General features: G+C 46.7%; 2 protein-coding genes across 6 annotated transcripts in view; one reads left to right on the top strand and one right to left on the bottom strand.

Annotated features, from left to right (window-relative positions):
- The window catches only part of LOC148454902 (uncharacterized), a 28908-nt gene extending 22608 nt beyond the window's left edge, over positions 1-6300 (bottom strand). For 2 of the 3 annotated variants that reach the window (XM_088460629.1, XM_088460631.1), the window contains exons 1-2: positions 6216-6300; positions 4561-4637 (exon numbers count right to left, since the gene is read on the bottom strand). The gene's annotated coding sequence lies outside the window, so the exon portion shown is untranslated. The remainder of the gene's footprint in view (positions 1-4560; positions 4638-6215) is intronic. The other variant, XM_088460630.1, reaches the window with a different exon arrangement.
- A 298-nt stretch (positions 6301-6598) lies between these two features.
- Positions 6599-23634, top strand: LOC148454901 (uncharacterized). Of its 3 annotated transcripts, XM_088460624.1 has the most exons (6): positions 6599-6651; positions 16644-16835; positions 17093-17171; positions 17291-17388; positions 17525-17873; positions 19397-23634. In XM_088460624.1, the coding sequence occupies exons 2-6, from the start codon at positions 16794-16796 to the stop codon at positions 21067-21069; spliced, it is 2241 nt and encodes a 746-aa protein (XP_088316750.1). In that variant the 5' UTR covers positions 6599-6651; positions 16644-16793; the 3' UTR covers positions 21070-23634. The 3 variants fall into 3 exon arrangements, with proteins under 3 accessions (XP_088316750.1, XP_088316751.1, XP_088316752.1); XM_088460625.1 differs by lacking the exons at positions 6599-6651; positions 16644-16835 and having other exon boundaries at positions 17087-17171; XM_088460626.1 differs by lacking the exons at positions 6599-6651; positions 16644-16835 and having other exon boundaries at positions 17532-17873.
- Positions 23635-25907: the final 2273 nt, after the last annotated feature.

Below are 25907 nucleotides of genomic sequence, written 5' to 3'. Positions count from 1 at the left end.
AAGTGTCTAACTGAGGTGACCATCTGCTTCATAGGATTTACTACAGAAGTGTCTAACTGAGGTGACCATCTGCTTCATAGGATTTACTACAGAAGTGTCTAACTGAGGTGACCATCTGCTTCATAGGATTTACTACAGAAGTGTCTAACTGAGGTGACATCTGCTTCAGAGGATTTACTACAGAAGTGTCTAACTGAGGTGACCATCTGCTTCAGAGGATTTACTACAGAAGTGTCTAACTGAGGTGACCATCTGCTTCAGAGGATTTACTACAGAAGTATCTAACTGAGGTGACATCTGCTTCATAGGATTTACTACAGAAGTGTCTAACTGAGGTGGAGCTGCGTAGGACATCCACCAGGCTAGAGGAGATACTTGGTGGCCACTTCAAACATGTATGGTGCAAATGGTTTCATGGATGCACGAAAGTTGATAATGACCGGCATAATCTGATGATTAATGGCATGAGCAAACTCTATAGCAGTCTCAAATTCAGCAGAACTAAGCTTTGTTTCCCCTGTACCGAGGATCAGATAGATGGGATTATTCTATGTATGTTACATGTGACTGCATCATGTCAGATATATTATTCCATGTGTGTTACATGTGAATGCACCATGTCAGATAAATGTGATTACTCTATGTATGTTACATGTGAATGCATCATGTCAGATATATTATTCCATATGTGTTACATGTGAATGCACCATGTCAGATATATGGGATTATTCTGGGTGTAGCAGGTATTACCGCCAGCCGCATGGGGGGGGGTGCCTAACCCTAACTCACCCCGGGAGCCCTAAGACCTAACCACACACACTGAAACCCCCCCCCGCGGCTGTCCGCGCCCGGTGTACCTTCGTTCGGTATGCCGGGCGTCGGTCTTCCGGCATCTGGTTAATGACAGGCGTCTAGTTTTCGAAGCCTGTCATTAGTATAACGCCGGGATTAGAGAGTCTGGAAGCCGTGGGTCGGCATTTAGGCCGTCGGCTTCCAGACTACATCCCAATTATTCTATGTATGTTACATAAGAGTGCACCATGTCAGATATATGTGATTATTCTATGTATGTTACAAAAGAGTGCACCATGTCAGATATATGTGATTATTCTATGTATGTTACATAAGAGTGCACCATGTCAGATATATGGAATTATCCTATGTATGTTACATGTGACTGCACCACGTCAGATATATGGTATAATTCTATGTATGTTACATGTGAATGCACCATGTCAGATATATGGGATTATCCTATGTATGTTACATGTGACTGCACCACGTCAGATATATGGTATAATTCTATGTATGTTACACGTGAATGCACCATGTCAGATATATGGGATTATTCTATGTATGTTACACGTGAATGGACCATGTCAGATATATGGGATTATTCTATGTATGTTACACGTGAATGGACCATGTCAGATATATGGGATTATTCTATGGGCGGAATTCAATAGTTTACGCGGTCCGGATCTCCCGTCTAAAGTGACAGGAGATCGCGGGCTGCTATTCAATTGTTGCCATTTTTCGCGCTAATCGCGCCCAAAGTGGTCGGGTTTAGCCGCGTAAAGCAGCTACCCCCGACCAAATTGCTGGGCGTGACCGCGAAAAGTGATGTTTGGATGCCCAAACAGGTCACTTTTCGCACAGTTCAGCTCTCACCCCCCTGGGGCTGCGAGCTGAAATGGAGCGCTGACAGCTGATCGCGCCCGACAGGAGCAGCAATTAAAGAGCTCCGCCGGGCGCGATGGGGGCTGGAAACAAATGAATTCTGCCCTATGTATGTTACATGTGACACCATGTCAGATATATGGGATTATTCTAAGTATGTTACATGTGACACCATGTCAGATATATGGGATTATTCTAAGGGTATGCAATCGGGAAGCCGGCAGCCTTAATACCGGCAGCCGGCTTCCCGAATGTCATATCCCGGCGAGGGTGAAATGCCGGGCGTCTAGATGTAGACGCCCGGCATTTCCCCGATGCAGGGGGACCGGCGCCCGGCATCCCGATTGTAGTGATGCCGGGCGCCGCGAGCGGACAGCCGCGCAGGGGGGGGGGGGGTAGTGTAAGGTTTAGGCCACCCAGGGGGGACTTAGGGGTAGGCACCCCCCAGGGAGGGTTAGGCTAGGGGGAGGGAGGGTTAGGCACCCCCCCGGGGGACTTAGGTTTAGGCAGCGGGGAAGGGGGTGGTTAGGGTTAGGCACTTAGAGGGGAGGTTAGGGTTAGGCACCCCTAAGGAGGGTTAGGGTTAGGGGGGTTAGGTTAGAGAATACTTATCTATCCACGATCGAGATTTCCAGCGCTGTCGGGCTGCCGCTGCCGGGAATCGAACTTTCATACCGATTCCATTCTAAGAGGGGTATTCAATATGAAACATAAACTTCGCTGTCGAAGTTTACGTTTCATATCGGAGATTTTACCTGGGATAAAGTATCGGGCGCGCGCCCGCTTATCCCCGTATTCAATATGAAACTAACGAAAACGGGAGCCTCCGAAGTGGGATTTGCGTAAAGTTACAAATTTTTCCTTAAAAAAATTGTAGGACCCCCCTAAAGTTGTAAAAACACTATGGATCCCCCCGTTTTAGCCTGCAAATATAAGTCGGGGATTTAAACAGCCGCAGCAGGTGCTTTTTTCCCGACATTGAAGAAGTGATGCAGAAGAGCACTTAGGTTATTTTTTTCGTTTTTTTAAGTTGTTCCATCAAATTTGGGGTACATGAAAATGGGTACTAGCATATTTTGATGTCACTAAAGTAAGTTTTCAAAACTTCTGCATTTGTGCACCTGCCGCTAATAATCTATTCTAGAATACACCTGCCGCTAATAATCTATTCTAGAATACACCTGCCGCTAATAATCTATTCTAGAATACACCTGTCGCTAATAATCTATTCTAGAATACACCTGCCGCTATAAATCTATTCTAGAATACACCTGCCGCTATAAATCTATTCTAGAATACACCTGCCGCTAATAATCTATTCTAGAATACACCGGCCGCTATAAATCTATTCTAGAATACACCTGCCGCTATAAATCTATTCTAGAATACACCTGCCGCTAATAATCTATTCTAGAATACACCTGCCGCTAATAATCTATTCTATAATACACCTGCCGCTATAAATCTATTCTAGAATACACCTGCCGCTATAAATCTATTCTAGAATACACCTGCCGCTAATAATCTATTCTAGAATACACCTGCCGCTAATAATCTATTCTATAATACACCTGCCGCTATAAATCTATTCTAGAATACACCTGCCGCTATAAATCTATTCTAGAATACACCTGCCGCTAATAATCTATTCTATAATACACCTGCCGCTATAAATCTATTCTAGAATACACCTGCCGCTAATAATCTATTCTAGAATACACCTGCAGCTATAAATCTATTCTAGAATACACCTGCCGCTAATAATCTATTCTAGAATACACCTGCCGCTAATAATCTATTCTAGAATACACCTGCCGCTATAAATCTATTCTAGAATACACCTGCCGCTAATAATCTATTCTAGAATACACCTGCCGCTAATAATCTATTCTAGAATACACCTGCCGCTAATAATCTATTCTAGAATACACCTGTCGCTAATAATCTATTCTAGAATACACCTGCCGCTAATAATCTATTCTAGAATACACCTGCCGCTAGTAATCTATTCTAGGATACACCTGCCGCTAATAATCTATTCTAGAATACACCTGTCGCTAATAATCTATTCTAGAATACACCTGCCGCTAATAATCTATTCTAGAATACACCTGCCGCTAATAATCTATTCTAGAATACACCTGCCGCTAATAATCTATTCTAGAATACACCTGCCGCTATAAATCTATTCTAGAATACACCTGCCGCGAATAATCTATTCTAGAAAACATCTGCCGCATCCTTACAGAATAGCCCTGAACCTATTTCCCTATTGTTAAACAATTTTTTTCCCATTTTTTTTTTTCCACCCCAATTTTTAACTCAATTTTTTGGGGTGTCCCTATTTTTTTTTTTTAAACTTTTTTTTGACACAGTTATTTTTTAAATGTCATTCCCAGGGGTGCAGGCTATTTTTTTGTAAGCCTGCACCCCTAAACCCCAATTCTGCACTTTTTTTCTACACCTATTCAATGGTGAAAAGTTATCCCCGTTTTTTATCAAAGACTTTTCGAACCTGCGAAAAGTCTTTGAAATTGAATACGGTGTAAAACTAAAACCTGCGATAATGACGTCATAGGTGCGATATTAAGGCAAAAACGGAGTTATCGCACCCATATTGAATTCCCCTATAAGTATGTTACATGTGAATGCACCAGGTCATATATGAGCAATCAGATAGGTCAGACAATAACATATTATCAGGTGATGGCCGACGCTGTATTATAAAGAGGAAATCTTCCTCCTCACACTTATTGTGAAATATATATATATATGAGAAGGTAGCACTCATTGATAATAGGCAAAGGGGTGCACGGTCCTTAACAAAACATAAACCACTAACACTTCCTGAAGCAGCAAAGTGTAAAAACCAGCACTCACGTTTGGTAGGTAGAAATGTTCCTTTATTCACATAGTGATAAGCAGCAGCCCGACGTCCTTTACCGCTGTAACTGCCCCTGAGGAAAACGGACATTACAGGTGTAAATGTAAGTATATATATTCCCCATACCTCTGAGCACTGGGCCATGATGTATGTGTCTGACCATAAATGATACAGATAATCACTATATACGTCTCCCATCACACATAGCGTTCCCGCTAGGCTGTTTTAGCGGGGCGCGGCGCCCTGCCCTCCTTCTGGAGGGCAAAAAGCGCCCTGCCCTCACAGCCTGCGGGAGCCGTTCTCACCCGCGGGACGCAGTGTCCCGCGGGTGGAGAAATATGCGGTGACCCGGTCACCGCCGGGGAATAGACGCTGGGCGCATGCGCCCGGCATCTATTCTCCCTGTCTGCAGGGCTTGGGGGCTGCCCGGCGTGTCCGTAAGTGCCGGGCACGCCCCCAAGAGTGACGAAAAGGGGACGCGTCTTATAGACACGCCTCCTTTTCCGATGACCACGCCCCCTTCTCGGTCGCGCGCGCGTGCATGCCCTCTCTAGCTCCGGCGCGCTGCCTCCCGCCGGAGCTAGAAGGAACACTACACACAGCTGGTCAGTGCTGAGGGGTTATTGGCCCTGGTTAGACCAGGCTTTATATATTATCTTTCTGTTACATTCTGTGTATTTCCTGACTTAGGCCCTGATTCAGAACCGGACGCTCTGACAGAGTGCTCGCTCTGAATCAAGGCCGGGCTATTTTTGTTTTAGAACGGCCTCCTGGCCGCTCACATAGCTGTGGGTGACCACCCACAGCTTTAGCGAGCGGCCAGGAAGATGGTCGCGATGGTCATGACCATCGGGCTTGCGACAAGACCCCTGTGGTAGGGTCTCGTTGCCGCAAGCCCCAGAGAGATTTCGGCTCTAACAGAGCCGAAATCTCTCCCACTGACATCACTCATGATGTTAGTGGGGCCGCCCCCAAACGGAGGCGTTCACATAGGAACGCCTCCGTTTGGGCAGCCACTCCCCCGGCACGCCCCCTTTGGTAGCGATTGCCCGTCGCTATCCGAATGGTGCGCTCTGGGCCACCATCGACCCGGTTGCGAGCGCTTGCGACCGGGTCTGAATCAGGCCCTTATTGCACTATACAGTTAACACCTCGGTCATTTCTTACTGACACTATTACAGGTTACACTTTATTAGTAGGGTGAGTGCCCCCAAATATAGAGAACTTCCTATTTCTTTTGATATCACCTGTATAATGATAATGCAGCACCAAAGTCTACACCAGCTGAATATTAGTAACAAAAAGTTCTACTCCACCTGTATTATACCAACACTGCTGTCTGCTCCACTTGTATAATAATGCAACACCAGAGTCTGCTCTACCTAAATTATACCAACACTTGGGTCTGCTCCATCTGTATAAAGAAAATGCAGCACCAGAGGCTGTTCCAGCTGTACTTTTATAACAAAAGGATCTGCTCCACCTGTATTATACCAACACTGGCGTCTGCTCTACCTGTATAATGATAATGCTACCCCAGAAGGATCTACTCCACCTGTATCATATAAACACTGAGGTCTGCTCCACCTGTATGATAATAATAAGGCACCAGATTCTGCTTCTCAAGTATGATAATAAAAAATACCATTACCTGCTGCCAGACACAACAATGGCCGATTTCTGCCTCTTCCCGCTGAGACCCGGAAACTGCAGATACACAAGAAGTAACGCCCCTATAGATAGCCACGCCCCTCCCCTCCTCCGTGTAACTATGGCTCCTGTCTGCCCCGCCTCTATTATCATAGTGACCGCCCTCCTCTCATTCCCCTCAGTGCGGTGATTGGCAGCAGCCAGTAGCCAATCAGACGGCACAAAGTAGGAAGGACGTCCTGTAACTAGCAGCCACCTGCACCTGCCACTCACAGCTTCATCACTAGAGTAACAGCAGAACAGTGTAATGGTGTCCTCATGTACGGTGACCGGCGGCCATGTTCTTATAGTCTCCCAATCACAGAGCAGGGGGGGCGGGGCCACAGGGGCTTTAGCTGCCATTTTGTCATAGATATTCCTGATACAGCCGGAGCCAGGTAACGTGTCCTGTATATATTATATTAATATTATATAGGGGAGAGGGGACCGTACAGTGATATATGAGAGGGAATAACACAGCTCCCAGCACACACTGATATGTGGTATTATTATATAGGGGAGAGGGGTCTGTACAGTGATATATGAGGGGGAATAACACAGCTCCCAGCACACACTGATATGTGATATTATTATATAGGGGAGAGGGGATCGTACAGTGATATATGAGGGAATAACACAGCTCCCAGCACACACTGATATGTGGTATTATTATTATATAGGGGAGAGGGGACTGTATAGTGATATATGAGAGGGAATAACACAGCTCCCAGCACACACTGATATGTGATATTATTATTATATAGGTGAGAGGGGACTGTACAGTGATATATGAGGGGGAATAACACAGCTCCCAGCACACACTGATATGTGATATTATTATATAGGGGAGAGGGGACTGTACAGTGATATATGAGGGGGAATAACACAGCTCCCAGCACACACTGATATGTGATATTATTATATAGGGGAGAGGGGACTGTACAGTGATATATGAGGGGGAATAACACAGCTCCCAGCACACACTGATATGTGTTATTATTATTTTCTACTTCAGGGTCCATAGGGTATCCACAGGATACCTTGGGGTATAGGTGTGACGTCAGTCGCAGGGCACCAAAGAGTTAAGCTTTCAGCCTCCCAGGATGCACTAGGTCCCCCAACTATACCCCGCCCCCGGGCCAAGGCACCTCAGTTTAGTTTGGTGCCCGGCCGGCGTCGGGTGCACCTGTCGGAGTGGGGGCTAGAAGAGCCCCTGAAGCTTTCTTCAGTGCAGCTGTGGCTGAACATCTGGATGTACAGCATGGACAGTTAGTCCTGACGTCCATGCTGTCTTCCCTACACCCCCGCCGGTACCAGAACGCCGGTACTGATCCGGGGATGCTGGTGAGCATCTGGGGTCACAGCTAGCGGTGACCCCAGATGTTCTGGACCATGGCCGGATCCAAGGGGGACAAAGGTAAGCAGCGGGGTCCCGCGGTGGGTCCCTGCTGGTCACATGGTCCTAAGTCCCCAGGCAGGGGGCTCCCTGGGGACTGGCTGCAGCGTGGAGCCAGGTACTGAACCTGCGCTTTCCACTACCCCCTGGGACAGCGGACCGCAGCAGAGCGGTAGCGCTGCGGCGTCCCAGGGGTTAAATGCATGCCAGGGGAGCGCGCCTTCCCTGTCTCACAGCCGGCGCCTCCCCCGCTGCACACAGCCCTCTCTGCACTGTGCTGACTGGTCCTGTGTCAGCGCTCCTCCCCCAGGCCAGCTTCTCTCTGCTCCTCGGCGCCCATCTTCTCTGCAACGCATGGTGAACGCTGCTGGAAGCCTGGAAGGAAGCATCGTGGTCTGGGTCCCCCCGCATACCTCTCCTCCGCTGTGGCTCAGGTCTGTGTATGCAGCGCTGTGTCCTACCAGGCCCTGTGTCTGTGTAGTTGAGTGATCAGCGCTGTTAGTGCAGGAATTGTTATTTCTCTGCATTGTATGTGACTGTGCTAGCGCTGCTGCCTATAACTTTATCTTCTCAAAACTGTCAGCTTTATTACTGTCCCTGTTCTTTCTGCTAAAGCCCTTGCAGTGCGGTGCTGCAGGGTGGTCTCTCGCCTATTTAATACTTAATTGGTGAGAGAGGTCACATACGTGGTGCCATCATGTCTGAAAGTGATTTTCCCCTCCGGCTACAGTGTACCACGTGCAAAGTACCGTTAGCGGAGGGGGAGGGTAGCGCGGAGGGCCTTTGCCGGCAGTGTTTGTCCATGGCGCGGCCTATTACGGTTACAGCACCGGTACAGGAGCCGCCCTGGGCTTGTTTCGCTCAGGCGTTAACAGCTTTAGTGGGCCAGTTAGCTCCGCAGCCCGCGTTTACTCCGATGGGTTTGTCCCAGCAGTCTGTGGTGTCGTCACACATGCAGGGGTTCCCACGACAATTGGTGGTACCCCACAGTCTCCCTATTTCCCCGCTCCCGGGTTCTCAGGAGCCAGCGTGGGTTAACTCCCTGACGAGTTCTGTACAGCACTTGTCGGATGTGTTGCAAGGGGAGTCTGTGATGCGGCCTCATAAAAGGCCGGTGGCGTCTCTGTCCGCTCCTTATGAGGATGACAAAGGGACGTCTGATGATGGGGAGATTCTGGATCCTTACGATCAGGAACCTCTCCATACTAAGGACGCTGATGCTAAATCCAAAGTATATATTCCTGGACTTATTCGGGCGGTCCGCACAGCCTTGGTGATTGAGGACGAAGTTCTCCCAGCGGCTAAATCTAAGTATGCCTTTTTCAAAGATGTGAAGGGCGATGCCACAGTCTTTCCTCTTTCGGGTCAGTTGGTGGACCATTTAGAGGAGGCGTGGAAACAACCTGGCAAAAGATACCAGCCGCAGAGACGCCTGGCGGTGGCTTATCCGTTCGCGGATAATTATTTTGCTAAGTGGGAATCCCCTCCACAGGTGGATTCTCACGTGACCCGTCTTGTCCGTAGTGCCACATTGCCGATGCCATCCATGTCCTCCCTTAAGGATGCTACGGACCGCAAGGTAGAAATCTGCCTGAAGTCCGCTTATTCCCTTGCAGGGGGGGCAGCACGGCCGGCTATGGCCATTTGCTGGGTTGCCAGAGCGATGGAGCGCTGGGCGGATTCATTAGAGGCTTCTTTTGAATCCGACTGTCCGGCCGAACAGGCGGAGTTGATTGGCAATCTCCGTGATTCGGCCACCTACATCAACGAGGCGGCTCTAGACATTAGTACTCTGGTGTCTACAATTTCTTCAGCAGCGGTAGCTGCTCGTCGCACCTTGTGGCTACGATCCTGGAAGGCGGACGCAGATTCCAAGAAAGGTCTGGAAGCGTTGCCGTTTACCGGAGAAGTTCTCTTCGGTCCGGATCTGGATAAGATTGTGGCCACGCTGGCGGCAGCCAAATCTGCTTGTCTCCCGTCGGCCGCTGCTCCTTCTGGTTCTGGACCATCGTCCTTTCGGTCATCTAGGGCCCAGGGCAGGCCCAAACCACAGTCGTTTCCTCGACAGGCTGGCCCTAAGAAATCGGTCAAGCCCCGGAAACAGGCATGGAGTACCAGACGTCCGGCCCCCAAGCCAGATGACAAGCCTGCGGCCTGACGGTCCGGGCCTCCCTTTGGGGGATCCCAGGGTGGGAGGCCGCCTGCTGTAGTTCTCCCAGTGTTGGTCGTTCACTACGATAGACACTTGGGTTCTGGAGGTGGTCTCCCACGGGTACGCCCTCTCCTTCCGGCACAGACCCCCGGCTCGATTCTTCACCACGGGTCTACCATCAGACCGGAACAAGGCTACGGAGCTGCGGAAGGTATTGCACACTATGCTCCAGGCTGGAGTTATAGTGCCTGTTCCATTCTCCCAGAGGGGCCAGGGTTTCTATTCAAATCTATTTTTGGTACAGAAACCCAATGGGTCATATTGTCCGATTCTCAACCTCAAAGCACTCAACAAGTCTTTGCGGGTCCCGAAGTTTCGGATGGAGACCCTACGGTCCATCATTCTGGCGCTGGAACCTGGGGACTACATGGTGTCATTGGACATACAGGACGCTTACCTGCATGTCCCTATTCTTTTGCGCCATCAAGAGTTCCTTCGGTTTGCAATCCGCAGCGACCACTTCCAGTTTCGGGCGTTACCTTTTGGCCTGGCGACAGCACCACGTGTTTTCACCAAGGTGATGGCGGTCATGGCGGCTTCTCTGCGGCTGCAGGGAGTCCGCATGTTGCCGTACTTGGACGACCTGTTATTGGTGGCAGGATCTCCAGAGCTCCTGTTACACCACTTGGACCTGACCATTGCACTGCTGCAACGGCACGGCTGGCTAATCAACTGGCAGAAGTCCACTCTAATCCCGTCTCGGAGGATTCTGCATCTTGGAGCCTTATTGGACTCGGGACAGCAAAGGATCTTCGTGACGGAGGACAAGATCTCTGCTTTACAGTCAAGGGGGCGCAGTTGTCTGCACAGCCGCCGGGTGTCCTTACACTCGGCGATGAGGTTACTGGGCTCCATGGTGTCGGTGTTCGACATGGTGGAATACGCCCAGTTTCACTCCAGACCTCTGCAGCACCTGATCCTGTCCAAGTGGAACGGGCTGCCTCAGTCTCTGAAGTTCCAGACGATTGTGCTCACCCCGGAGGTTCGCCTGTCCCTTGTGTGGTGGTTAAAGACGACCCACCTCAACAAGTGACGTCCGTTCTGGGTTCCAAATTGGGTCCTGTTGACAACGGACGCCAGTCTTCGGGGCTGGGGAGCAGTTTCGGGTCCACACTTGTTCCAGGGCAGGTGGACGCCGACAGAAGCGGAGCTTCCAATAAATATCTTGGAACTCCGTGCGGTCTTCAATGCTCTCCTGCAGGCACAGCGGTTTCTCCAGGGTCACCCGGTGCAGGTCCAGTCGGACAACGCTACCACCGTGGCCTACATAAACAGGCAAGGAGGAACTCGCAGTCGGGCGGCTCTCGTAGAGGTCTCTCGGATCCTGGTTTGGGCGGAGCGCAATCTTCCGGCCATATCAGCGGTCTTCATCCTGGGAGTGCTAAATTGGGAGGCGGACTTTCTAAGTCGCCAGGACGTTCATCCAGGGGAATGGTCCCTGCACCCGGACGTTTTTCAACTACTGGTGGACAGGTGGGGTCTTCCAGAAATTGACCTCATGGCGTCCCGGCACAACAACAAGTTGCCGGTGTACGGGTCTCGCACAAGAGACGAAGGGGCGTCTCTGGTAGATGCTCTGTCCGTCCGGTGGACGTTCCGGTTCGCATACCTGTTCCCTCCGGTCTCCCTTCTTCCACGGGTAATCCGGAAATTCAAACAGGAAGGAGGGACGCTCCTGTTGATAGCTCCCGCGTGGCCCAGACGGCACTGGTTCTCAGACCTTCAGGGTCTGTCCGTGGACAGTCCTCTGCGGTTGCCGCTACGACCGGACCTTCTGTCTCAGGGTCCTTGCCTTCACCCGGACCTGACTCGGCTGTCTTTGATGTGCGCACCTTTATGCAAGGTGTTCTCCGTATTCAGCCGCCCTTTGTTCCACCTGTGGCGCCTTGGGATTTGGCTGTGGTCCTGAGGGCTCTCCAAGGACCGCCGTTTGAACCACTGGGCTCAGTGGATATTAAATGGCTAACAGCTAAGACTGTTTTCCTTCTGGCCATTGCTTCGGCCAGATGTGTTTCTGAGTTAGGGGCTCTTTCTTGTAGACCCCCTTTCTTGGTTTTTCATGGGAACAGGGCAGTGCTCCGCACTCGGCCAGAGTTTCTTCCCAAAGTTGTTTCCCAGTTTCATGTTAATGAGGAAATAGTTGTTCCGGCCTTTAACTCACCGGGTCTTTCCGTGGGTGAGGCCTCTTTGGATGTTGTGCGGGCCTTAAGGACTTATGTTGACCGCACTTCTTCGTTTAGCAAGTCGGACGCTTTGTTTGTCCTCTATGGCTTCCGTAAAAACTGTTGGCCTGCTTCAAAGCAAACTTTGGCAGCCTGGATCCGTATGGCTATTTCTGAAGCTTATCTTCATGAAGGCCTACCGGTCCCTCCTTCTCTGAAGGCTCATTCCACTAGGTCTGTGGGTCCTTCGTGGGCAGCTCGACGTGGTGCCTCGGCAGTTCAGATCTGCAAGGCTGCTACGTGGTCTTCTGTCCATACCTTCGTGAGGTATTACAGGTTTGACACCTTCGCCTCTCAGGATGCTTCCTTCGGGCGGCGGATTCTCCTTTCTGCACAGGAGCGTCCCCACCCTTAAAGGATACTGCTTTGGGACATCCCCAAGGTATCCTGTGGATACCCTATGGACCCTGAAGTAGAAAATATGAGATATGGTAAGAACTTACCCTTGTTATCTCTATTTCTACGAAGTCCATAGGGTTCCACAGGACTCCCGCCCTGTCGCACCTGTGCTGCAGATGGGCTTTGCTCTGGTCACCGGTTTTCCGTCTCCCTCTGGTGAGAATGTGATTCTTGTATGTGTCCAGATCTTTGTTCTCTCTCTTCCTTCTCCTCCTCCGGCCTATGGCTTGGTAACTAACTGAGGTGCCTTGGCCCGGGGGCGGGGTATAGGAGGGGGACCTAGTGCATCCTGGGAGGCTGAAAGCTTAACTCTTTGGTGCCCTGCGACTGACGTCACACCTATACCCCAAGGTATCCTGTGGAACCCTATGGACTTCGTAGAAATAGAGATAACAAGGGTAAGTTCTTACCATATCTCATATTATTATTATATAGGGGAGAGGGGACCATACAGTGATATATGAGGGGGAATAACAGCTTCCAGCACTCACTGATATGTGGTATTATTAGTGTTCATTCTAGGTCCGGCAAGAGGTATTTCACTCAAGCGCTCGCCTGCAAAGGGGGCATGATGCGCCCCCTGTTCATCACTCTTGGGGACTTGCCCAGCTAGGCTCTCCCTTCTCTGTGAATATTCACCAGCGGTGAGCGCTGCACCGCAATTTTTCCCACCCGAGGGGCACTGCAGTCCGCATTTGGGGACACCACCCAGCATGTTGTTTTAGCGGTTTGCCAACAGGGCACCGCCAAAGGGGCAGGGTGCATTCTGCCCTTTGAAATTGGCCCACTAAAACAGCCTAGTCAGAACGCTATATTATTAATATTTAGAGGATAAGGGACTGCAGTGATATATAATGGGGATTAAATCAGCTGTTACAACAGACTGATATGTTGTAATAATATAAAGAGCTGTGGGAACTGTTTAGTGATACTTCAGCATGGAAAAATAGATCTCACCACACACTTATATGTGGTAGAATTATTATATAAGGGAGAAAGGACATGACAGAACAGTTTTTTAACTGAAGCGCGAAAAATGCAACCTTGCAGTGTCAAACGGCAGAAAGTAATGGCATCTTACTGTACAGAGGGAGTGGCCTGTGGTGTCCTACACTATATAGGTGGAGCTGCCGGTGGTGTCCTACTATACTGGGGGAGTGGCCTGTGGTGTCCTATACAGTGGTAGCAGCCTGCATTGTCCTATTGCACAGGGGGATCGGCATGTTTTTTCCAACACTATACAGGGGGAGCGGCCTGTGATGTCCTACTATACTGGAAGAGCGGCCTATTGTGTCCTACTGTGGTGCCTTATACAGGGGGAGCAGTCTGTAGTGTCCTACTATATAGGGGGAGCATCCAGTGGTATCCTACTATACAGGGGAAGCGGCCTGTTGCACTCTACTATACAGGGGAAGCAACATGTATTGTCCTACCATACAGGGGGAGCAACCTGTGGTGCCTTCATATAGAGGGGGATTAGCTTGTTGCACTCTACTATACAGGGGGAGTGGCCTGTGGTGTCCTACTTTACAGGGAAGTGGCCTGTGTTGCCCTACTATACTGGTCGAGTGGCCTGTGGTGTCCTACTATACACTGGGAGCCTACGGTGTCCTACTTTACAGGTGGAGTGGACTGCGGTGTCAGTGTGTCCTGCTATACAGGAGGAGCAGCCTTCGGTGTCCTATTATACAGGGAGAGCGGCCTGTGGTGTCCTTATATACCAGGGGAGTGACCTGTAGTATCCTACTATACAGGGGGAGCAGCCTGTGGTGTCCTACTATACAGGAGAAGCCGCCTGTGTTGCCCTACTATACTGAACGAGTGGCCTGTGGTGTCCTACTATACAGTGGGAGCAGCCTGCGGTATCCTACTATACAGGGAGAGCAGCCTGTGGTGCTTATTATGGCCTGTTTCGCTTTACTATTCAGGGGGAACATCCTATGTTGTTCTATACAGGAGGAGTGGCCTGAGGTGCCTTATACAGGGGGAGCAGCCTGTGGTGTCCTATTATACAAGGGAGTGGCCTGTTGAGCTCTAATAAACAGTGGTAGTGGCCTATGATGTCCTACTATACAGTAAGAGCAGCCTGTTTCTACCCTTATGTAAAGGGAGCAGCCTGCAGTGTCCTATATACAGGGAGAACAGGCTGCAGTGTTCTACACTATACAAGGGGTGTGGCCTGTGGTGTCCTACTATACAAGGTTATCGGCGTGTGGTGTCCTCGTTTATAGGGTTTTCTGTCTATTGCATCCTACTATATAGGGGGTGCAGCCCCTTGTATCCTACTATACAGGGGGAGCATCATGTGGTGTCCTACTATACAGGGAGAGCATCCTGTTGTGTCCTGTTATTTTTATTATACATGGGGAGCAGCCTGTTGTGTCCTGTTACTAATATTATACAGGGGTAGCAGCCTCTTGTGTCCTGTTATAGCAGCAGCTGTAGAGTAATAATAACAGTAATGAGTGGTCAGGGAATAACACATAATGGGTATAACATGTATGTACTGTATATACCAGATGATACATAACAGGAGCTGGGGAAGGATGTGTGAGAAGGATACAGACAGGCCATGTAACAAAGGGCTGCACTCCCTGACCTGAGACTGTCTGTCAGGGCCTCTTGTTACCCTGAGCAATAGAGACTCTCAGAGACAGCCAGTGGCTGTGACAGTCCCCAGATCCTCAGAGTGTCACTGATTATCTCCCAGGACATGTCTCACCCCACCCTACGCTGCACACACACGGCCGGCAGGCTGGTCACACATGTAACATACATCTGAGGTGCGGTCATTTGTCATTTCATCATTTGTGCAGAGTGACTGATGGGATTCTGTATTGCTTAACCCTTTGTTTGTCCCCTGGGCTGCCTGCTGTCCTATCCCTGTGTTATTAACCTCTTCTGTTCCCCTCCCCTGTGTTACTGCTACCTCTGTACAGCTGTTACACCCCCTGTTGTGTGCTCTGTATTCCTACGTTACTTCCCCTCTCCCCATATCTGCACACCTTCTGCTCTCCTGTGTACTCTCCCCTCACACCCCTGTTATCTGTATGACCTCAGTATAGTCACAGACTCTCTCCCCATATCTGCACCCCTTCTGCTCTCCTGTGTACTCTCCCCTCACACCCCTGTTATCTGTATGACCTCAGTATAGTCACAGACTCTCTCCCCATATCTGCACCCCTTCTGCTCTCCTGTGTACTCTCCCCTCACACCCCTGTTATCTGTATGACCTCAGTATAGTCACAGACTCTCTCCCCATATCTGCACCCCTTCTGCTCTCCTGTGTACTCTCTCCTCACACCCCTGTTATCTGTATGACCTCAGTATAGTCACAGATTCTCTCAGTTTCTGGAATAAATGTAAAACAAAAGTGAAAAGTCCCCAAATCCCTAATTCATGTGTCTGTAAAAGATTCACGTGGAGCAAATTGCACCAAATCTGTGTCTGGGAGGAATAAGACCCCCGGCCAGGAGAGGAGCATTGGTGTAACCTTATACAGTACAGCGTTGTGTGACGGCCTCTGAGGACCCTTATGGGGCTGGGTCACAGGAACCTCTGACAGACACTAACCAGGGCTCTATGGCTGGGGGGAAAGGGGAGACTTACTGGTCACTCAGTGTAACATGTCTGACAGTTTTACATGTGTTCTCTGTGATATTTATTCTATTTATTCCTAGATAGTCCTGCTGTGAGGAACCAGTCTTTATTACACATCACACATTCTATATTCTCACTGATTAATTGAGGATAGACAAGGACATGAGTCACAGGACTGAGATGATCTTACATCTCACCCTGGAGATCATCTACCTGCTGACTGGGGAGGTGAGGGCCTGGGGGTGTCACAGTGACATCACTTATATCTATAGTAATAATACAGGGACATGACTGGGGAGGTGAGGGTATCTGGGAGTGTCACAGTGACATCACTTATGTCTATAATAATAATACAGGGACATGACTGGGGAGGTGAGGGGATCTGATAGTGTCACAGTGACATCACTTACATCTATAGTAATAATACAGGGACACGACTAGGGAGGTGAGGGGATCTGGGAGTGTCACAGTGACATCACATATATATAGTAATAATACAGGGATATGACTGGTGAGGTGAGAGTGTATGTAGTGATGTTTGGTGTCTTCCCCAATTCACAGGATTACACAGTAGTGAAGAAGACATCCGGTGAGTGTGAGACACCCAGCAGCTATCCTCGTGTGTCGGGAGGACTGAGCAGGACCCAGAGCCTCATCACGGTGACTCCACCTCAGTCACTGATATATGAGATCTACAATGAACAGAAGATCATGGATCTCACCAACAAGATCATTCAGCTGCTGACTGGAGAGGTGACTGCTGGGAATGGGACATTATACAGTAACACCAGGGGATGTGTCTGGGTGATGACTGGTTGAGTTGACTTCTGGGAATGGGACATTATACAGTAACACCAGGGGATGTGTCTGGGTGATGACTGGAGAGGTGACTGCTGGGAATGGGACATTATACAGTAACATCAGGGGATGTGTCTGGGTGATGACTGTATCATTGTTTGTGTCATGTTCCTACAAGTTGTCAGGATGTCACTGACTATGTCTCCATGCAGGAGGAGGAATATATAGAGGAACATAGGGGTCTGTTCAAGGACGTAATGAAAGAGAATCACAGGCCCCTCACATCACTGGGTAAGAGGAGACTGTAATTTATTGTACAGGGGAGAGCAGGTATGGGGGCCCCCTCTATACACTCATCACCTGATAATCACATATATACAATGTACGCAGTCACTGTGTGTCTCCTACAGATGGACCCAGTAACAGAAATACCCCAGAGATATGTCCCCGTCCTCTTTATTCACAGGATTATACAGAGGAGAATCACAGGACCCCACAGGAGCATCAGGTAGATGGGATTTAGGGTCTCACCAATATACCAAAGTCAATGTCACTATATGATCTGTTGCTGTTTGTCTCTCATACATTGATATTCTACATTTTATTGTCAATTAAATCAAACATTAAAAAAACATTTTGGTTAGGGTACAGCTCAGACTAATGAGCTAGAAGATACAGAGGGAGAAGAAGAGATGTATGTGACTGATATGAAGGCAGAAGATACAGAGGGAGAAGAAGAGACGTATGTGACTGATATCAAGATAGAAGATACAGAGGGGGAAGAAGAGACGTATGTGACTGATATGAAGGCTGAAGATACAGAGGGAGAAGAAGAGACGTATGTGACTGATTTGAAGGCAGAAGATATAGAGGGAGAAGAAGAGACGTATGTGACTGATATGAAGGTAGAAGATATAGAGGGAGAAGAAGAGATGCATGTGAGTGGTGATCAGCAGTGTAAGGAGGAGGAAATCCCTACAGATATCAGCACAGGTGAGTACCACTTTTTATAGAAAAAACTGACATATTCTCCATGCTCAGTCACTGCAGCAATCTATTATTCTATGTATCCTATTATTCTAAACCCTCCTCTGTCATTACAAACTAATGGGGTAAATGTCTGCCCAGTTGGGGAGTCGGGAGCCATCAGCCCCTATTAATACTCCTTATCTTCCCCTCACATCATGTCACTGTATGTTACCAGCCGAGAAAACTGACCAGTCTCCTCCCCACACTCTCTGGTGTATCTCATATATCAGGAGCCATTAGCCCCTATTATACTCCTGCTCTCCTCCTCACATCATGTCACTGTGTGCTACCAGCCCAGGTATCTGACCAGTCTCCTCCCCACACCGTCTGGTGTATCTCGCATACTGAAATGAAGATCACTGCAGGATGCAGCTAGTATGATCTGTGTGTGATATAATGTATAGACCATTCCTGCACTCTGTTACACATACTGAGATGGAGATCAGGAGAGTGTGAGGATACAGCAGGGTGCAGCTAGTATGACCTGTGTGTGATATAATGTATAGACCATGCCTGCACTCTGTTACACATACTGAGATTGAGATCCGGAGAGTGTGAGGACATAGCAGTATGCAGCTAGTATGACCTGTGTGTGATATAATGTATAGACCATGCCTGCACTCTGTTACACATACTGAGATGGAGATATGGAGAGTGTGAGGACACAGCAGGGTGCAGCTAGTATGACCTGTGTGTGAGATAATGTATAGACCACTCTGCTCTCTGTTAGTAGTGACTGTTTTAGCTCTGTGTAACAACCATTACAGTGTAGTTTTATAGGTAAGGTGTCTGAATTCAGTGCAGCAAATCAGAGGTTTAAGCCCAGATGTTACACCCATCGTACACAGCATGTCATAAAAGAGTGAATCATGGGGAAATGTATGAAGCCCTAGAGAGAGATACAGTGGAGAAATTGCCCACAGCAGCCAATCAGCTTCTAGCTATCATTTAAAGTACAGTCAGTAAAATGACAGAAGCTGGTTGGTTGCTAAGGGCAACTACTCCACAAACCTTCTGTAAGGTTTGGTACAACCCCCCCCCTTTGTCTTTTTTAGTGATTACTCCCTGACCAGTGTTACTGCTACAACTTAAACCTCCTCAAGAAAAAAAACCTCACCAAATACATGATGAAGTCATTGGCCGCCATTCACTATAGCGCAATCTTTCTGAGGGTGCAAGGAGAAATTCGATGAAAGCTTCGGCTGCACGGCTGTTTGACAGCTTAACACAGCACTAACAGCCTCACAGCCACACTTTAGTCGGAGAATGCCAGTTCTCACTGCTAAATACCCAGGTTAAATCGTGAGAACTGGCATTCTCTGACTTAACACCGCGCTGAATTGAATTGCTTCGGCAGCTCCCACAATCTCGGCCACTGACTGTTTGGAGACGTTGGGATACAACTGGGGACGTCTTATTATAGTTACACAGTATGGTATAGTTCTGCAGGGGCGCTAATTCCCATATAATTATTCTGTTTCCGGCAGATGGACACAGCAGCAGGAATAACTCGGGGAGACGTCTCATATTATCTCCAGATTGTGACCTAGATCATGATAACTTCTCACAGGACTCTCCAGGAGAAAACCCCATTATCCCCAGTGTACATCCAGCATCTCACAGTGTAGATATATCATCTGATCGCTCTAACCATGAGGAATATTCCCTTGGTTATCCCAGTAGTGTTACACACAGCTCAGATCACACAGGTGATAAACTATTGTCATGTTCTGAATGTGGGAAAGTATTTACCAAACAGATCAGTCTTTCTATACATCAGAAGAGAGTTCACACAGCTGAAAGGCCTTTTCTATGTTCTGAATGTGGAAAATGTTTTACTCTGAAAAGTGATGTTACTAGACATACAAAGATTCACACAGGTGAGAGACCATATTCATGTTCTGAGTGTGGGAAATGTTTTCTACAGCAGGGAGCACTTGCTGTACATGAGAGAAGTCACACAGGTGAGAGGCCATTTCCATGTTCTGAGTGTGGGAAATGTTTTACACGGAAATCAGATCTTGTTACACACCAGAGAACTCACACAGGTGACAAACCGTTTTCATGTTCTGAATGTGGTAAATGTTTTACACACAAATCAGCACTTGTTATACATCAGAGATGTCACACAGGTGAGAAACCATTTTCATGTTCTGAATGTGGGAAATGTTTTACACAGAAATCGTCTCTTGTTATACATCAGAGATGTCACACAGGTGAGAAACCATTTTCATGTTCTGAATGTGGGAAATGGTTTACACACAAATCAGCTCTTGTTAAACATCAGAGAATTCACACAGGTGAGAAACAATTTCCATGCTCTGAATGTGGGAAATGTTTTGCACAGAAATCAGATCTAGTTGCACATCAGAGAAGTCAAACAGGTGAGAAACCATTTCCATGTTCTGAGTGTGGGAAATGTTTTACACACAAAACACATCTTGTTAAACATCAGAGAGTTCACACAGGTGAGAAACCATTTTCATGTTCCGATTGCGGAAAATGTTTTACACAGAAATCAGATCTAGTTAAACATCAGAGAACTCACACAGGTGAGAGGCCATTTTCATGTCCTGTGTGTGGGAAAAGGTTTACACAGAAATCAGATCTAGTTGCACATCAGAGAAGTCACACAGGTGAGAAACCATTTCCATGCTCAGAGTGTGGGAAATGTTTTACAAAGAAATCACATCTTGTTACACATCAGAGAAGTCACACAGGTGAGAAACCATTTTCATGTTCCGATTGTGGGAAATCTTTTACATGTCATTCAATACTTGCTTCTCATAAGAGATCTCATACCGCTGAAAAACCATTTCCATGTCCTCAGTGTAGGAAATGTTTTACACAGAAAGCAGATCTTGTTAGACATCAGAGAATTCACACAGGTGAGAAACCATTTCCATGCTCTGAGTGTGGGAAATATTTTACGCAGAAATCAGATCTTGTTACACATCAGAGAATTCACACAGGTGAGAAACCATTTCCATGCTCTGAATGTGGGAAATGTTTTACGGTTAAATCATATCTTGTTACACATCAGCGAATTCACACAGGTGAGAAACCATTTTCATGTTCTGAGTGTGGGGAATGTTTTACAAAGCAATCAGCTCTTTTAAGTCATCAGAAACGTCACACAGCAGAAAAACAATGTGTATGAGCGTCTAGAAATATATATAAACTTCGGCGATATTTGCAGTACTGTAATATCATTGGGAATTATCAGAACAAGCATAAATACAATGTTAGCCTAGATTGCTGTCCCTGCTTGATGAAGGGTAAATGACATTTGCATTATCACACTATGGGCCTGATTCAGCAGCGGAAGCAAATGCAGCTGCAGCCTCTTACAGATCGCAGGTACTAATATATGCTAATGCCGAGGCACAGCCGCCATAACCACGCCCACTGCTGCCTTCTCATTATCCTCCAATGTCGCCCTCCTGTGTAATCATCGCTACCATCTCCGTACATCAAGCAGTTACGCAGCATTTACATCAGGTCTGACCAGCCGCAAACACTGCAGATCTCCTGACACGTAAAGAGGTCTCATGCTGCAGCTGTTATCGCTATGGCTAATTTATACACGCCCATGACATGGCGATCACACGGACACACACACCTGCATGATGGTGATCACACGGACAGACACGCCTGCAGTTTTCTGTCCACCCCGTTACCTCCCCCAAACGCTGTCACCCTGCCACTCACTATGTGATGTATTCCTCAGTACGTCCGTAATCGCAATGTGATCGCTGTGTGTGCGCAGTGTGACTTATACACAGGTGTGATGGCAAACATTCGCTCTATCTGCGTAACTATCGTCATTGTGTCCTCTGCTGAATAAGCCCCTATATACTAATATATTACACTTTATTATATATCCACACGGATGTCACCAACATAGGGCTCCAACATGTTCCTCATGTAATGGCTGTCAGTTTACTTATTCTATCAGATCAGAGGTTCCCAAACTCTGATATTACAGGCTGGGTATTAAGGACATCCATGGTTGAGCACAAGTTACTTAATTAGTACCTCAGTCAGTTTGATTTAACCATTTGGACTCAGGCATGGATATCCTTAAACCCGGGCCTGTAAAGGGGGAGTTTGGGAAGCTCTGTATTAGAATATTATTGTGCTCTTGGCCTATTTGTAAAGTAACACGATCGCATGATGTAATATAGGGACATACCTAATCTGTCACAATGACAATGTGCTGGGGATGTAATATGGAAAGTGGGAAACTATGACATCATGTGATGACTGGGCTGTAAGTGATGGTGTGAGATGGGGCGATATAATGACATCTGTAACCTCTGATGTTATCTCACTGGATCCAGTGTTCTCTGGTTGGGTTTCCTGGTAAATGAATCTCTAATCTCCTTACAGCAGTCTGATGTCTGGTTCCTTCTAATTACATCCTCTGTAACCTACTATTTACACTATTCCAAAAGATAAGGACATTAATATCATGATCACTTATGTAATTTATACATTATTAGATAATGTAATTATTGTTGGGACACAGGAAGCTGCTGGTCCTGGTATTTTGATATATATTTTATATATATATATATATATATTTTTTTTTTTTTTTTTTGATATATATATTGTGTTTTGATGGCAGTTTTGCAGCGGTTTTGGCCTCAGTAAATCTGCAGATAGCAAAACTGCCGCCAAACCACAGTCAAAACACATTATAGAATAGAATAGAACAGGGCTGTCATTTAGAAACTGCTGCAAAACCAAACCCCTGGGGTTTAGAATAGAATAGAAACCGCCACCAAATCCCCGGGGTTTAGAATAGAATAGAAACCGCCACCAAATCCCCGGGGTTTAGAATAGAATTGAAACCGCCACCAAACCCCCGGGGTTTAGAATAGAATAGAAACCGCCGTCAAGCCTCCACTTAGTAAATTTTGCCCAAAGAGTTTGGTAACGAGTGAGAAAACCAAACGCCACATGGACCTGTCTGACGTCCATGTGGGGTAACACAGCTGCGTGTGGCGCTTGTTTGTTAGTATTTACCACACTTTTTGACCTGAAAGTTTTTGTACATTGTGAGTAAAGCTGGAATAGTTGCCCTCTCGGTGGTGCACATGTTCTGTGATGGCCTAGGTGTAAGATCTAGTGATTTGGTGTAAGACGTGATTTTGTGGAAACATTGATGTTACCAGAGATGTCACAAGGAAGTATAGAGGTTTCTGCATGAGGGTGAGTTGTGTCTCACGGACTGGTCACACTAGGCCACAGCTGGCAGGAGAAAATAACAGAGATAGGGACAGGGCAGTCAGCTATAGACCAGGGTACAAGCCGAAGTCAGGGCCACAGAAGAACAAATGTCAGTCACAAGCCGGGTCGGTATTTGTCAGTCAGACAATTACTCATTCAGAACTGGATATAAACTGATGTAAAGCTGTATTACTCTGTCACTTTAGGTACCGGTGATTATAGGTATATATTGGGGTTGCACCAGCTCTTTGTATTCCTAGTTTCTTGTTATGCAGTTATTTATTGTTCTGTGTTTTAGCTTTTTCCTAACTTTGCTTTTGGTATCTTTATACTGTGACTGTCTTAGTAAAATATTTAAACAGAGCGCTGTCGACACAATCTAGATAGATTATATATAATAAATATTCCTAGCGCTGTAAGGCCAAGAGGAACTTACTGTGAGGGTTCCATAATAAATTGACGAGAAAAAACACACAGGTCTTGCGCTGCTAGGAATAGTATCAACATTTTAATAAAATATCAAAATATTAAATAATAATAAATACATATATATGGCACATAAATATAGGAACTAAAAATAAAGGAAGAAAATATAATACAGCATCATAACATAGATTGAAATGAATATCTAAACCAGAAATCCAAGATTCTCAATTGTAACAATCAAACAATGTATCTCTTCATATGAAAAGAAACGTAGTATCTTATGTTCGAATCAGTCATGTATCCCCTGTGAGAGAAAACAAATAGATCTATTTGTGGTTTGAATTAATTCCTTGAATAAGGCAGGGGGCTCACTTAGCGTACTGATAAGTCCCGTTGGTAACAGCTGATGTAAACACTCCCAGTTATAACATATTCTGGGATCCTGATATCTGCCGTAATAAAACTGGGCTGGATGTAATCAAAAGACAATCGTCACACTATAACTAGCGCGTGTTCACACTGTATTTCCAAGTGGATAAGCAGTAATAAGTACCTGGTCCGTCCGAGCGTCCTCGGAACAATGCGGGGACCAGAGCTCCACTAGCGGCAGTGTCCGAGTGAGCGGTGGCTGTCCGGATCAGCCGGGTGCTCAGCCCAAGAAAGAGCAGCAGGTACAGATGAGCCCTTGAATCAGGCCCTCAGTGTGAACACGCTAGTTATAGTGTGACGATTGTCTTTTGATTACATCCAGCCCAGTTTTATTACGGCAGATATCAGGATCCCAGAATATGTTATAACTGGGAGTGTTTACATCAGCTGTTACCAACGGGACTTATCAGTACGCTAAGTGAGCCCCCTGCCTTATTCAAGGAATTAATTCAAACCACAAATAAATCTATTTGTTTTCTCTCACAGGGGATACATGACTGATTCGAACATAAGATACTACGTTTCTTTTCATATGAAGAGATACATTGTTTGATTGCTACAATTGAGAATTTGGATTTCTGGTTTAGATATTCATTTCAATCTATTTTATGATGCTGTATTATATTTTTTTCCTTTATTTTTAGTTCCTATATTTATGTGCCATATATATGTATTTATTATTATTTAATATTTTGATATTTTATTAAACTTTTGATACTATTCCTAGCAGCGCAAGACCTGTGTGTGTTTTTTCTTGTGACTGATTTAGTGTCCATTTCTCATACCCAAACAAGAAAGGTTTTGTCTTACACGTGTGCCCCTCTTTCCTGTCTCCTGTCACTGTGACACCGCTCTGGTGTTGGGGATTTGCTCTCTGATGGGCACCTGCATGGATACACTGGCCTGTCCTGTTATTACCTCCTATCATGATATATATCAGCATTTTATTAGTACATATGTATTAGATAATATGTCATCTCTATTGTATGTGTGCCATGGAGGGAATGACAGCACTGTGCGAGTATCATATCCTGCAGCTTATAATACATGAGTAATACAGAAATGACACATTGTACACAAGCCATGAATAATAACAGGAATTGCTCTGTATGAGTAACTGGACGTTACAGGACTATTATGTGCAGGATGTTACTCTCATCATTAATGTAAGGACCATATTATACCAAAGAGAGAAAGCCAGGACAGCTATTCCTCATGGATGGCTCCTAATACGTACAGACCCCACCTGATGGAAAATGCCAGGATGCTGCACATCTCTGAGCATTGGATGTATGATCTGTTATCTATATACAGGTGCACAGCACAGAGTCACTGCACCAGTATGCCGGGAGCCTCACATCATTACTCTGTACTGTTACCTAGCTGTATCCATGTCAGTCTTGTCTGATCATAGTTGTAATGGAGTTACATTAACTGAAATACTCTGTGCTGCAGTTACAGTTTTCTTTAGTTACAGATTTCCAGCACCACCCACCTTATCTGCTGCTTGTGTGTCTGCCCCCAGGTTTGCAGGATACAGCAGCTGCTCATTTTATAATCTGCTTTTCTTGCCGCATTCACACAATATTAAAGTAAACTGTGGTATTACGTATGCAATAAATAACATTCCAAGTGTTACTACAGAAGGAAACTATATTCTTGTAATTTTGCAATAAAATGACTGATTCTGCCTCACTGCTGTGTTTAGTGATAACTTGTGTATAAAGGAAAAGGCGGGGTGTGGGGGGAATGAGGGAGAGGGTGATACATAATAATTTAATGGTAATGTTCAATAAACAAGAAATGTAATGTGTGGGGAAAAAAACTACAAATGTACAGTAAGTAAAGCCCATAATTTGGTGTAATGGGTACGAGGACCTGTGTATAATGTGGGGTAATGGGTACGAG

This window comes from Taudactylus pleione, unplaced genomic scaffold (genome assembly GCF_031769625.1).
Source record: "Taudactylus pleione unplaced genomic scaffold, aTauple2 ptg000968l, whole genome shotgun sequence".
NCBI lineage: Eukaryota > Metazoa > Chordata > Amphibia > Anura > Myobatrachidae > Taudactylus > Taudactylus pleione.
Note: the sequence above shows the minus strand (reverse complement) of the source record. Positions and strands in the feature narration are given on the sequence as shown.

Excerpts from the sequence above, each read along its gene's own strand:
- LOC148454901 (XM_088460624.1), top strand. The coding sequence starts at position 16,794 with ATGGATCTCACCAACAAGATCATTCAGCTGCTGACTGGAGAG. Across the intron at positions 16,836-17,092 it reads TTCAGCTGCTGACTGGAGAG|GAGGAGGAATATATAGAGGA; the intron begins GTGACTGCTGGG and ends GTCTCCATGCAG. Across the intron at positions 17,172-17,290 it reads CAGGCCCCTCACATCACTGG|ATGGACCCAGTAACAGAAAT; the intron begins GTAAGAGGAGAC and ends TGTCTCCTACAG.